The sequence below is a fragment of the Berghia stephanieae genome, chromosome 3 (genome assembly GCF_034508935.2).
Source record: "Berghia stephanieae isolate SIO BIC M18660-M18661 chromosome 3, UCSD_Bste_1.3, whole genome shotgun sequence".
NCBI lineage: Eukaryota > Metazoa > Mollusca > Gastropoda > Nudibranchia > Aeolidiidae > Berghia > Berghia stephanieae.
This window is the reverse complement of record NC_088362.1, coordinates 33693165-33707609: the sequence shown is the minus strand read 5'-3', so window position 1 is coordinate 33707609 and position 14445 is coordinate 33693165. Positions and strand designations below refer to the sequence as shown.

The 14445-nt window shown below is 35.2% G+C and overlaps 1 protein-coding gene across 1 annotated transcript in view; it reads left to right on the top strand.

The window, feature by feature from the left end:
* Window positions 1–798: 798 nt before the first annotated feature.
* Window positions 799–14445, top strand: part of LOC144967580 (uncharacterized) — a 37008-nt gene continuing 23361 nt past the window's right edge. The window contains exon 1 of the mRNA XM_078905029.1: window positions 799–928. Within this exon, the coding sequence (XP_078761155.1) occupies window positions 833–928 (96 nt within the window). The 5' untranslated portion in view covers window positions 799–832. The remainder of the gene's footprint in view (window positions 929–14445) is intronic.

The following is a 14445-nucleotide window of genomic DNA, read 5'->3' as shown; positions in this document are numbered from 1 at the left end:
TTTCAGCAGTACCGGTACAAGAAATGATGTCATTGGTTGAATTACACGATTAATAATGGGAAAACCCAATGAGAGTACGGAAATTTCCGATTTGAGTCGTTTCCCCCCCCCCCCTCCATTCTTTTCCTCAAAGAGGGACCAGTGAGTGCACACCACGGACGACAGCAGACATGACAACAGCCGCTTTTTATTGGCTAATCGCTGCCAGCTTGTTTAAGATGTAAGCAATAATAAATAATAATAATAATAATAATAATAATAATAATAATAATAATAATAATAATAATAATAATAATAATAATAATAATAATAATAATAATAATAATAATAATAATAATAATAATAATAATAATAATAATAATAATAATAATAATAATAATAATAATAATAATAATAATAATAATAATAATAATAATAATAATAATAACTGTTTTTGAATAGCGTAAATAATCAAATGCTTAATCTGTGTTGCTGTTTTTTTTTTATATTGGGAAAATCATTTTTTATTTGTCGGTCGTGTGCATATTTGCAGGTCTGATAATAGAACCCAATTATGGGCTTGTTTTAACAGAGTTGTAATGGACAATATTTTGCGTTGGTTTGGGAGTCATTGCAAAAAATAAAACCAGGTTATCAGACCTGCAAGTAAACACGCGTAGGTCGTGGGTGTGTGGAATAAACATGAAAATCATCAGTGCCATGCAACAGAACATTCTAGAGAGAAGAATCTTAAAGCTTGGATATGAATTATGAAACGGACTATAGTCCAGTACCTATTACCAATGGTAGACAGCAATTTGGTTATAATATGTAGACAAGTTTTGTGGGGATAATGATTCCTTTTGATAAAACACCCGAAGCTCACTTTTCAGTTTATCCGATTCTAAAAATGGATATTTATGGACTGGATAATGGTTTGTACCAAACGGTCAGTGCAGTTATGGAGTCAACTTGATTTATTGCATCAATTATTGTTAAAAGTACCTCAAATAAACCACAATAAATGGAAATCAATGGAATATAATTTAACAAAAACACAATGTCAATTGGACCAAGGGTAATTTCAAAACTTACGAAGCGTAAGGAAGTAAACAGCCCCATTCCACTTCGGAAATCAAACAATACACTATACAAGGGCTGACTCTCTCTCTCTCTCTCTCTCTCTCTCTCTCTCTCTCTCTCCCTCCCTGCGTGCGTGTGCGTGTGTGTGTGTGTATGTGTGTGTGTTTTGTTTTTAAGGGTTTTACTGCGCTTGCAACACATTAAGGTCATATCAGCGCCATTAAAAAGGAAGAAAATGGGATAGTAAAAAGTTCTAGAATTACAATTAAAGCATCCAAGAATAAGGCAGACAAAGGGGAATTGGTTCAAATAGGAACAGATGTAGATTCCAAGAGCACACAATCAGTGTACTTAGTTTGAGATCACCTAAAAGTCTCATCCGGACACAAGCACTGGTCCCCACTAAGAGGAATACACTCAAATGTTTACAAATCATATATAATACATAAACAAAACATAATACAATGCATAACAGAGAGATGATTTACAAAGAAAAAAATATCATCTCCAAAAACTAACTATACATTTGACTGTTTCCCTCCCAGCCAGGGTATCCGGACAGGGCCAGGACAAATTATTATTATTATTATTATTATTGTTGTTGTAATAATAATAATAATAATAATAATAATAATAATAATAATAATAATAATAATAATAATAATAATAATAATAATAATAATAATAATAATAATAATAATGATAATTTGAAAATGGTTCTAATTCGGCTCATTTTCTCAGGTATGTAGCAACACTGATACCATAAAACGGGAGCCGAAAAAATTCTGTTCCATGTAGGTCACTTCCCCGCGAAGCGATAACACAGTTGTCGACACTCGTCAATGAATGGATTGTTTGAATCGGGATAGAAGGCGTTGTGACAGAAAGGGAGTATATTTCGTACTGTTGACTGTTGATAAAAGGCGGTATAAACCATTTCTCATTTTTAAAAAATGCTGTAATTTGTAATCCATTCGAACTAATAGAGCCACGCCCTTGCTACCTTTATTTTGTATTTTCCCAGTGAGAATGAATACCAGGAAACCTCTGTATAGAGCTTTTAGACTTGGTGTAGTCTCGTTCGCTCTTCCTCATCTATTAATGATTGGACCAATTCTTATAACTTTCCTGGGTGAAGAACTGCACATTTGTCTACATTGTACTCCATCTGCCATGTTTCGGACCATTCTTCAAGCTTTTTTCAAATCTTGTTTCAATGTGTTTCTTTCCTCTTCTGTATTAGCTACTCCGTAGAGCTTTGTATCATCGGCAAAGATTTTACATATAGATGATAGACTGTCTGGCAAGTCATGATATAAATCAGGAAGAGAACTGGTCCCAGTACACTTCCTTGTGGAACTTCACTTGTTACCAGTCTCCTCGCTGATGCTATTCCATTCATTACCACTTTTTGTCTTCTATCCTTGAGGAAATCTCGGACCCATTTGACTATCTGATCACTGATCATTAATGTAATACTATTCCAATTTTCTGATTAGGCGCCAGTGTGGAACTTTGTCAAATGCCTTTTGAAGTCGAGGTATATGACATCTAAATTGTTGCCTAATTCCAAGTCTCTCGTCCAGTCATCCATTGTTTCAAGTAGGTTTGTTACAGTAGACCTTCCCGCCATGAAACCATGTTGTTCTTTGCTGAATAGTTTGTTCTTGGTCATATGATCAACTACTTCTCTAATCAGCTGTTCCATGAGCTTGCAGACGACAGATGACAGGCTCACTGCAGTTTTCTGGATTTATTTCTGTCTCCCTTCTTGAATATGGCTATGACGTTAGCTTCTTTCCATTCCCTTGGTAGTCTTCCTTCTTTCATCGACTGGTTAAATATCTTGGTTAGGGGTACTGTGGCGGGGGTTGTGGTTTTATTGTGGGTTCGAGTCCAAACGATAAGCTCAATGGTCTGGAGTCGAACAAGTATGCGCGCTATGGCTCTCTTTACCAGCTGCGCCACAAACGGCTCAGGTTTAATCTAGGGATGATTAAGAATAGTCTTAAGGTCCCTTATAACTTAATTGTATTAATAACAAATGAGTCAAGACAATAGTAATGCCCAATACAATAATAACAATTATATACATAAAGTTTAATTTGATTGTTACAGGAAAAGATAGATAGAATAAGTGTTTAGTTAATATCAGGAAGAATGGCTCTAATTGAGTGGATCTAATTTATTATATATATATATTTATTTATTCATTTTATTTCAATCATCTGTGTCGGTATGTGATTCATTTGAAAATGGTATAAGCCCCTGCTTCCATGTTTGTTTTTTTTTGACTTCACAACAGTGTGTTGTAGTTATGGGCTGACAGGAAGGCTCTGGTGTCGGCGATGACTGACATCAGGGATTGAGTGCTAAGCTAGTATTGGGCACGGAGCAAGGATGGGTGCTAGCCAAGGACCTTCAATTAAGAGTTAAAACAAAAAGGTCTTAGAGCCAAATCTAGTTTGTCTTTCGCCACCGGGTCGTCCTTGCCGACCAAAGCAAGGAGAAGCAGTAACTCCATGATAATGGTTAGTTATTGCATTTGTATCAAACATCAACTGACAATTGAGCTATCTTACATGATGAGAATTTAACAGGGCTGTATCCCTTGTATTTCTCAATTTATTTTTATTAATTATAATTGAGGTTATGATGTGTGGCCGTGGATTGGCGGTAGGGTACAGACATCATGCAATATACATATTGAATGTAAATGAAATAATAGCATAGATCATAAACACATGTTAACCATAGTATAATATACAATTAGATATAGTTTTGTACAAGTATTTCAACTTACGAACATCCATAGAACAAATAGAATATACACACATGATAACAGTAATGATAAGTTAAACATTAATTCACAGTAATATCTCGTTCCACTTTGAATACGTTAACCAGTAATAATTTTACCTTCAAAAAGAATTTAAAAAAAAAGAGAGCTTTATATAGCGCAATATCCACTAAATGTGCTCAAAGCGCTTTACAAGAAGAGACCGAGAGAAGTTAAAACTTTTACAAATTTGAAATTGGAGGAATGGTTCTTCTTTCTTGGGATTCTTAGTGTGTGTGTGTGTTTCACTTCTGAGATAAATTTGGTTTTGTAAAGTAAGGGCACGCCAAAAGAATTATGGGGATAGCCAATCAGAAAGAATGTTCCTGTTTAGATAGCCAATGATATTCAGATGCTTTGATTAACAACTGGGTAAGAAAGAAATAACGGAGAGCTAGAATATTGATTGCAATTTCAGCCACGCTCGAACGAGACGAGAACCCCAGGGCATAAACACGTTGGAGTCTTGTTTGAAAAGGGTAAATAGCAGGAGATATGCATACAATGGGCAGAACAGGCGAATAAGCCTTAAGCGGAAAGTGAGTGTTCCGTTATACAATGGAAAGGTTTCCCACATATTAACCAAATCCCGTTAGCAAAATTTAGAGCTTTATTGGAGAAAAGACTGTCCATGTTTTGAGTGTTTTAACTCAAGGTGTTAAATTCCCTTTGCAAGTATCGTTGTTGTCCACTAAATTTGAAGTGGTTTTGAATGAGACGCTGACGAATGATAAAGATATCAAGCAGTGAAAGAAAATCGTCACAGGTACTACTAGCTGCTCTGTCAAGTTTTTTAGAATGTAAGGATGACGTTTGTCAGGTCCTGGTGATTTACTCTCCTTTAGGGTTTGTAGTCTCTTCATTACTCTCTCTTCAGTAATCGGCCATTGTGCAGTATCTATATTACTTCTTTTTGCAATATCTGGCAAGTTTTCCTGGTTCTCCACCGTAAAGACACTTGCAAAGACGAGATTTAGCACATCTGCCTTGTCTTCATCTTCAGATGCCCAGGTGCCATCTTCTTTTCTCATGTCACAGGTTCCCTGTCTTGTCTTCATTTTACTGTTTACATAACCCCAAAATGCCTGAGGGTTTTCTTTCGTTTCCTCTGCTATCTTGTTCTCATACTTTTGGTGCGCTTGTCGGACTATTTTAGTGGTTGCGGTTCTCACTCTTTTGAATCTGTCCCAATCCTCTTCCGTTTTGCTTCTAGAGTATCTTCTATTTACTGCCTTCTTCTTCCGTAATGTCTCTCTCACTTCCTGCGTCATCCAAGGTTGCTTTCTTCTACCAACCCGGTTCGCTCTGCTTTTCGGAATGTTTCTCCCGAAGCAGTGGTTGAGCACTCTGGTAAATCTACTCCAGTTGTTTCCTACGGTGTCCTCAATTAGTATTTCCTCCCTTTTGATGTGCCCCAGTTCCTCTCTCATATCAGGGACGGCTGGTAATAATGGGCAGGGTGGGCAAATACCAGCCTGTTTTTTCAAGTTATATGCTATATTACCAGGTCTGAAATAATCAAATTTAAATTAGATAATTTCAAAAGTTACTACTTAAACTTTATACTTCGTACTGAAATCAATTTGTGTGTATTTTTGATAGATTGCGAATCACCACGCATCCCGTAATGCATAAACCAGGATACGCTCCTGTTCTTTTTTATCACCCCCCCCTCCCCAACCACTCCACTCCGCCCACATCTTCATCTCATCGTCACGTCGCCTGACGGTGAACTAACTCCGATTTTTGCTGTCTGGCCTCTCTAGTACTAGGTCGGGCTAATTCAAATGAGCCCACCTTATTAACCAGTGAAAACTAAATAGAGATTTTGGCAAACAAACTTTTTCTTATTTATTGCCTTACTTGTGCTGGTACCATTGATGTAATGACTTTGGGAATGTTCCAGTATTGAATTAAATTTATTAATTTACTAATTTTATATCAATTTAATATTAATTTGTGTTGTTTTTATATATTTGTTTATCCATTTAAAATTTTCTTTTTTTCTCGTTTTCTTTAGTGCTTCTCAGAACTCATTTATTTAAATTGTTTTCTTATTTGTTTTTTTTTTTGTTGTTGTTGTTGTTTTGGGTTTTTTTTTTTGGTTTTTTTTTTTTAACAAATTAATTTGTTAGTTCTTATTTTTTTAATTCTTAAAGTAATTACCGCTGTATTTTTATTGCCAGACAAAATAATTTTGCAAAACAATGTAATTTTCTATTGTATTCCGTCTAATAAAACAAAACACTTTTATTCAAAAGTCACGACTAAATAAATATATAAAATACAACCACCATTTTGGTTTTCTCAACAATTGAATTAGTATACGAGAAATACTCTTCTGAGAAAGGAGAGAGTTGAATTCTAACTAAGTTATAGAGGAAATACGGAGGGTGGGCAGATTCCGTACTTGCCCGTCCTGAAGCTAATATACATACATAAGTTCGCGATGAAGAGGCGGGAAGCTCGGGGTTGGTTGGGTAAGGAGTAAAGATAACACGGTCGTTATTGTTATAGTCTAACGAATGCATGAGGAGAAATTGGTAACATTATTTTGTCTTAATTGTATTGTATGAAGTATTGGCGAAAGCCTAAGATTAAATAAACTTTGTTTTTGTCTGTCTTATTTTGACTATGGAACTGATACTGATACTTGTCATAGCAGACCTGCCTACTTGAAATAGGAAAATAAAAATCGTAGTTTTCAGGGCTAATAAATTCGTAGATATTTTAACTACCCTTTAAAAAAAATGACCGGAATTTCGTCTGTTTTGATAGATATCAAATTTTTAAAAACGAGAAAAAATTATTGGAAACGTAATAATGATGGTGATGGTGGTAGTGATAGTGGTAGCGGTGGTGGTAGTAATGATGGTGGTGGTAGTAATGATGATGGTATTATTATATTATTTATTATTATTATTATTATTATTATTATATTATTATTATTATTATTATTATTATTATTATTATTATCATTATTTTATTATTATTATTATTATTATTATTATTATTATTATTATTATTATTATTATTATATTATTATTATTATTATTATTATTATTATTATTATTATATTATTATTATTTATATTATTATTATTATTATTATTATTATTATTATTATTATTATTATTATTTATTATTATTATTTTTAAATTATTATTATTATTATTATTATTATTATTATTATTGTACGTATTGGTGGCATTACTATTGTTGTATTTTTTTGTGGTTATTAATGGTATCAGTTTATTGTTTGGTTCCATTTACCATTTTTTTCCACTTTCATGTATGTGGTCATCAAATTGTATGATTTATTGTCGAAAGCCTAAGATTGAATAAACTTTGTAATATTGTATGGTAACCATCATTGTCGACGACATCGTCGTTGTCATTATAATCATCATTATCACATCATCATCATCATCATCATCATCATCATCATCTTCATCATTAACAACAACAATATTAACAACAAGTACTACAATAGCAATAAAAACAATATCAACATCATCATAAAATTTCCGTCATCGTCTCCACAACTATCATTCTAACCAACAGCACCACCAAAACCACAACCATAATTCATCCTCCTCCACCACCACCACCACCGCTACCACTATTCCAACCACTACCACCACCGGCACAATCATTCTAATCATCAAGACAGCAGTGAAATGCAATTTGAGCTCTGAATGAAACTCGGGTCATATCGCTGTTGTTGCTTCTCGATTGAAACTTTAAGGTTACTACATACTACTGAAAACTAGTGCCGCGCTGAGGACCGGTCCTTGGACCGGTCCCACGGTCTTTTAGCTGTGAACCGGGACCGGTCCCATAGTGGAAGACCGGCGGCGGTCCTCACTTCTTATCACCTTTCAACGGTCTCGCGCCATACTACTTCCCCAGCGATTTGTTGCCTCGGTTGCCTATCTTCCACCAATCACCACCCATCCCACTTAATTAATCGCACCCACCCCCCTTTGCAATACACTAAACGACACAGACGACCATAGAGGCAGACGACCACCTCCCTCCACTTCGCAAACCGCCCTTTCGTGTGTGAGATGGGGGGAACAGGAGGTGCACGCCTTGGACGATTCCATTATACGGGGTAAATTTCAAAATTTACTACACCATAATGATCGCAATGACAATGATCTATGATGAAGGCATGACCCCTCTTCTCTAATGGGTTATTGTTTGAAATGCATGTGACTACTAAAGATGTGTGTGTTTGTGTGTGTGTGTGTGTGTGTGTATGTGTGTGTGTCGAACCTAGCAAGTAGCAAGTCCGATTTTTTGTTTTCTTTTGTCCATCTCTTGTCACCACTCCTTTCTATCGCATTGCTGTCATTTAAAATAATACAATAATATTAAAATTTCGTTTGGTGTTTTAACTAATCAAATAATATGAGTTTTATTAGTTTCTTCTTTCCAAAAAAACCCAGTTATAACGTCTGTATTTTAAAAAAGTCCAATAGAATATTTGGGGACCTCGATAGCTCAGTTGATAGAGCACTCTCTTTATACGCAAAGGGCCAGAGATCGATCCCGGGTGCAGTCGAGTTTTTTCTGAATCCCTGTCTTCTCAGCAGTGAATGGGTAGCTGGGTTTGTTAGATCTGGCGAAAAGTCACCATGGACCCCACTTATTACTTATTAACTTATTACCGCATCCACCCCCTCTTATTATAACTTCACGTCTCTCTCTTACTCTTCAATGCTCGCTGCCCTCTAATGTGTCAACGCCACGAACAACTCGATCAACTCCTTGGGCGATGCCATTATCTCTGTTAATGGGGATAAATTTCAAATTTTATTAAATTATCGAAGTAACAATGAAGTACGGTGAGCAAATAAAGAAGGCATCACCCCTCTTCTCTAATTAGGTTACAATTTGAAATGAGTGTGACTACTCCGTGTGTTTTACTCCTGTAGACCACGGTTTTCATCGTGTAGCGGTCTTTAACGGTTCAAGAATGAACGATCCCACGGTCCCAAAGGTCAAAACGGTTCGAACTTCCAACAGTCTCTCAGGAATGTTCAATGTCGGTTTTCATTTCCCAGGGACCGTAGGACCGTGGTCTATAAGCTTGCCAAGGACCGCCCCGCACTACCAGTAATGTAACAGAAATATTAATCTCGCCGTTGAAGGATTAAAGCAAATCTTTAATTTTTCGAGTGAACGAAATGGACTTGTATTGTCAAGGTGTTGTCGCATTATGTCTCGTCGCTTTATTTTTTAGTTGTATTCTCTTTCGTGATTCATTTTTGATTACGTTTGGAATAATTAAAATCTACTGGTATTGTCATTTCATTGTGAATGTGATTATTTGTGGTTGAAATATTATTTGGTGGTGGGTGCGATTAATTAAGTGGGATGGGTGGTGATTGGTGGAAGATAGGCAACCGAGGCAACAAATCGCTGGGGAAGTAGTATGGCGCGAGACCGTTGAAAGGTGATAAGAAGTGAGGACCGCCGCCGGTCTTCCACTATGGGACCGGTCCCCGGTTCACAGCTAAAAGACCGTGGGACCGGTCCAAGGACCGGTCCTCAGCGCGGCACTAGTTTTCAGTAGTATGTAGTAACCTTAAAGTTTCAATCGAGAAGCAACAACAGCGATATGACCCGAGTTTCATTCAGAGCTCAAATTGCATTTCACTGCTGTCTTGATGATTAGAATGATTGTGCCGGTGGTGGTAGTGGTTGGAATAGTGGTAGCGGTCGTGGTGGTGGTGGAGGAGGATGAATTATGGTTGTGGTTTTGGTGGTGCTGTTGGTTAGAATGATAGTTGTGGAGACGATGACGGAAATTTTATGATGATGTTGATATTGTTTTTATTGCTGTTGTAGTACTTGTTGTTAATATTGTTGTTGTTAATGATGAAGATTATAATGACAACGACGATGTCGTCGACAATGATGGTTACCATACAATATTACAAAGTTTATTCAATCTTAGGCTTTCGACAATAAATCATACAATTTGATGACCACATACATGAAAGTGGAAAAAAATGGTAAATGGAACCAAACAATAAACTGATACCATTAATAACCACAAAAAAATACAACAATAGTAATGCCACCAATACGTACAATAATAATAATAATAATAATAATAATAATAATAATAATAATAATAATAATAATAATAATAATAATAATAATAATAATAATAATAATAATAACAACAACAATAACAATAATAATAATGATGATGATGATAATAATAATAATAATAATAATAATAATAATAATAATAATAATAATAATAATAATAATAATAATAATAATGATAATAATAATAATAACAATAATGATAATAATAATAATAATAATAATAATAATAATAATAATAATAATAATAATAATAATAATAATAATAATAATAATAATAATAATAATAATAATAATAATAATAAATAATATTACCATCATCATTACTACCACCACCATCATTACTACCACCACCGCTACCACTATCACTACCACCATCACCATCATTATTACGTTTCCAATAATTTTTTTCTCGTTTTTAAAAATTTGATATCTATCAAAACAGACGAAATTCCGGTCATTTTTTAAAGGGTAGTTAAAATATCTACGAATTTATTAGCCCTGAAAACTACGATTTTTATTTTCCTATTTCAAGTAGGCAGGTCTGCTATGACAAGTATCAGTATCAGTTCCATAGTCAAAATAAGACAGACAAAAACAAAGTTTATTTAATCTTAGGCTTTCGCCAATACTTCATACAATACAATTAAGACAAAATAATGTTACCAATTTCTCCTCATGCATTCGTTAGACTATAACAATAACGACCGTGTTATCTTTACTCCTTACCCAACCAACCCCGAGCTTCCCGCCTCTTCATCGCGAACTTATGTATGTATATTAGCTTCAGGACGGGCAAGTACGGAATCTGCCCACCCTCCGTATTTCCTCTATAACTTAGTTAGAATTCAACTCTCTCCTTTCTCAGAAGAGTATTTCTCGTATACTAATTCAATTGTTGAGAAAACCAAAATGGTGGTTGTATTTTATATATTTATTTAGTCGTGACTTTTGAATAAAAGTGTTTTGTTTTATTAGACGGAATACAATAGAAAATTACATTGTTTTGCAAAATTATTTTGTCTGGCAATAAAAATACAGCGGTAATTACTTTAAGAATTAAAAAAAATAAGAACTAACAAATTAATTTGTTAAAAAAAACAAAACAAAACAAAAAAAAACAACCCAAAAACAACAACAACAACAACAAAAAAACAAATAAGAAAACAATTTAAATAAATGAGTTTTGAGAAGCACTAAAGAAAACGAGAAAAAAAGAAAATTTTAAATGGATAAACAAATATATAAAAACAACACAAATTAATATTAAATTGATATAAAATTAGTAAATTAATAAATTTAATTCAATACTGGAACATTCCCAAAGTCATTACATCAATGGTACCAGCACAAGTAAGGCAATAAATAAGAAAAAGTTTGTTTGCCAAAATCTCTATTTAGTTTTCACTGGTTAATAAGGTGGGCTCATTTGAATTAGCCCGACCTAGTACTAGAGAGGCCAGACAGCAAAAATCGGAGTTAGTTCACCGTCAGGCGACGTGACGATGAGATGAAGATGTGGGCGGAGTGGAGTGGTTGGGGAGGGGGGGGGGGTGATAAAAAAGAACAGGAGCGTATCCTGGTTTATGCATTACGGGATGCGTGGTGATTCGCAATCTATCAAAAATACACACAAATTGATTTCAGTACGAAGTATAAAGTTTAAGTAGTAACTTTTGAAATTATCTAATTTAAATTTGATTATTTCAGACCTGGTAATATAGCATATAACTTGAAAAAAACAGGCTGGTATTTGCCCACCCTGCCCATTATTACCAGCCGTCCCTGTATCTGACTCTGTCCAGTCACTCCAATCGAGCACCAAGCGCTCTCCCCAAAGTCGTGATCTGTGAGTTCCTCTATGGGGTTAACCTTGAGGTTCTCCCTCACCAATAAGTATTCTCCTCTACCGGAAGTTTCGAAATCTCTGCTAGCTCCTATATATCCCTCAATTTAATACATAACTCTGCTATGGTTGGGTGTGTTGTTGCATTCTTTGGCTTAGCCTCTGTTATCGCTATCACATCTGGATCTTCTTCTTCTGCCATAGCCTTTAGCTCCTCTCTCTTATTCATCACATTGTCTGCGTTCGTGTACATGAACTTCAGAGTTGTTTACATATTCACTTGCTGCCCCTCCTTATCATTTACCAGTATGTCTCTTTCTTGAATTTTCTGGTTGTGTTGAATCCTTGCTCAGAAACATTATGGGCAATTGGACTGACACGTTTCCCATGTAGTCATTCCTCGTCCCAGTCCCAGTCATTTCCTCCAACATCGCTGTCTATCTTTCTTACTTGTTCTCTAAACTTTTCCCTAAAGATGACCCTTTTCCTATAAATGACCACATCTTCCCCTGCTTCTCTTCAGCTCCTCCCTTAATTCCTTGGCCTGGTCTCTTTGCATGATTGTTTGGTCAGCTCCAATATATACCTTCTGTAGGCATTCCCGTTTATGATCCTTCAACTGCTTGCTGTTCCCAAGAGCAGTGTTACGCTGTTCCGTTGACATCAGACTTATTTTCATGGGTCTCGGTCTATCTTCTCTTCTGCCCAATCTGATCACTTGCTCTTTGGGGTTTTAGGCTGTCTTTGTCTCCATGAACCTGCAACTCTTTGAGGACCATTTGCGCTTTTCTTGTCTTCTTTGTTATCGCCATCTTTTGCTTCCGGTATGCCGAACATTTACCGAACATAATTACGTTCTTCACTCTCTTCGCCCTTTCATTTCTCTCTTCTTCTAATTCAAGGTTCTTTTTCATCATTGCCTTCTTCTTCTCCTGTTTCATTTATTCTACTCCTTATTTCATTTGTAGTGTAAATGTTGCTGCTCGAAGCTCGAAGAAATAAATAATAACGTGAAGTTAAATGTAAGCTTCAATTTAATTACAAAAACAGATCAAATGAACTTTTCGAGTTTCCCCTTTATCAACAAAAAAGGATGAATGAAACACCACAGATGAATGAGATGATCTGGTAGTGGCGTAGTTAAGATGAATAAGCAAAACATTCCTCGATGCCATACACCGCCATGTTTTCTCTCCTCAAATTCAGACATGACCAAAGACACTTCATCCCTTTCTTCATTATCCTTTCCACTTGATGCACACTTTTCCCTTTTTAATTCCTCTTTAACTATATCTCTCACCCTTCCTTCTTCACATTTGTGTTTTAGTGTTTCTTCCAAAGCCTTCAGTCTGTTTTCAAAATTAGAGGATATCTCTTTAAATCTTTTCTCAATTTCTCTATCAACAAGTATGTTTCTTTCTACCTTTTCTCTACATTCTGTATAGAACCACATAGTGTCATCACTTTTTGTCATCCATGCATATTCCCCGATGGTTTTGCCAAGACATTTGATGCAGAAGTGGTTTTTGCATTGCTGGCATTCCAGCAATTTGTCATTTGGGTCAGAAAATCCCAATGTGCATATTTTGCAATGCCAAGTCCTGTTCTTTCTGTTTTTCTTGACGGGTTGACTTCCCTCCTTTGGTCCTCCGTTTTTTGTCAATAATGTTTTCTTGTGATAGTGGTTCTTTGTTTGACATTTTTAGAGAGATTTGTTTGAATCACTATTAATTGATTAAATGATTAAATATTAGGCTCTATAATGAAATTAAATGATTTTAAAAGTCAAAACGCATAGAATCTGGGCAAATATGCTATTTTACCCTTTTTTAGGCCAAACAATGACTTGAATTTGACATTTATTTAAAAAAAAAAACCCCCCCCCCCAAAAAAAAAAAAAACAACAAAAAAAACAAAAAACAAACAAACAAACAAACAAAAAAACTTATAACATGCACAAGATAATTCTCTAAACAATAATATCATTAAGCTCAAATACTAAAATTTCCAATGTTGCTTGAGTTCCCCATTTTAGGGGGTAGGGATAGCTTCAAAGACCCTTGCGTAAAAATACAGGTCCTAGATGTGAAAAATTTTGGTTTTATCAACGCTGAGTAGTGTATAAAGTTTTTAAAAGCACTAGAGAGCTCGGGTTATCCATATTTTATTCAGCCCGAATGGAAATTTGTGAGTATAAATAAGAAAACGCAGGGACCCATTGTAAAGCACTTTGAGCACATTTAGTGGATATTGCGCTATATAAAAGCTCAATATTTATTTATTTATCAATCACTTTTCCCCCACCAACGGATTTCGGTGGATTTTTATTATGATAATTAGCATAAAAGGTGCAAACTACATATGTTAAATTCGGCTAGGTACAATTTCTCCCAGGTGATCCTATTTTTAGCATAAATCTACTGGACTAATAGGATTCAATAGTCTGATGTCACGTCCGCCCAGCAACGAGCAGATTGGTTCTAAACAAAGAAAATTGGTCCTTTTTATTCTTCATACTGGCTAGAAATTTTTCACATGTCATGTGATAAGAATGTATAAAAGTCAAAACACGA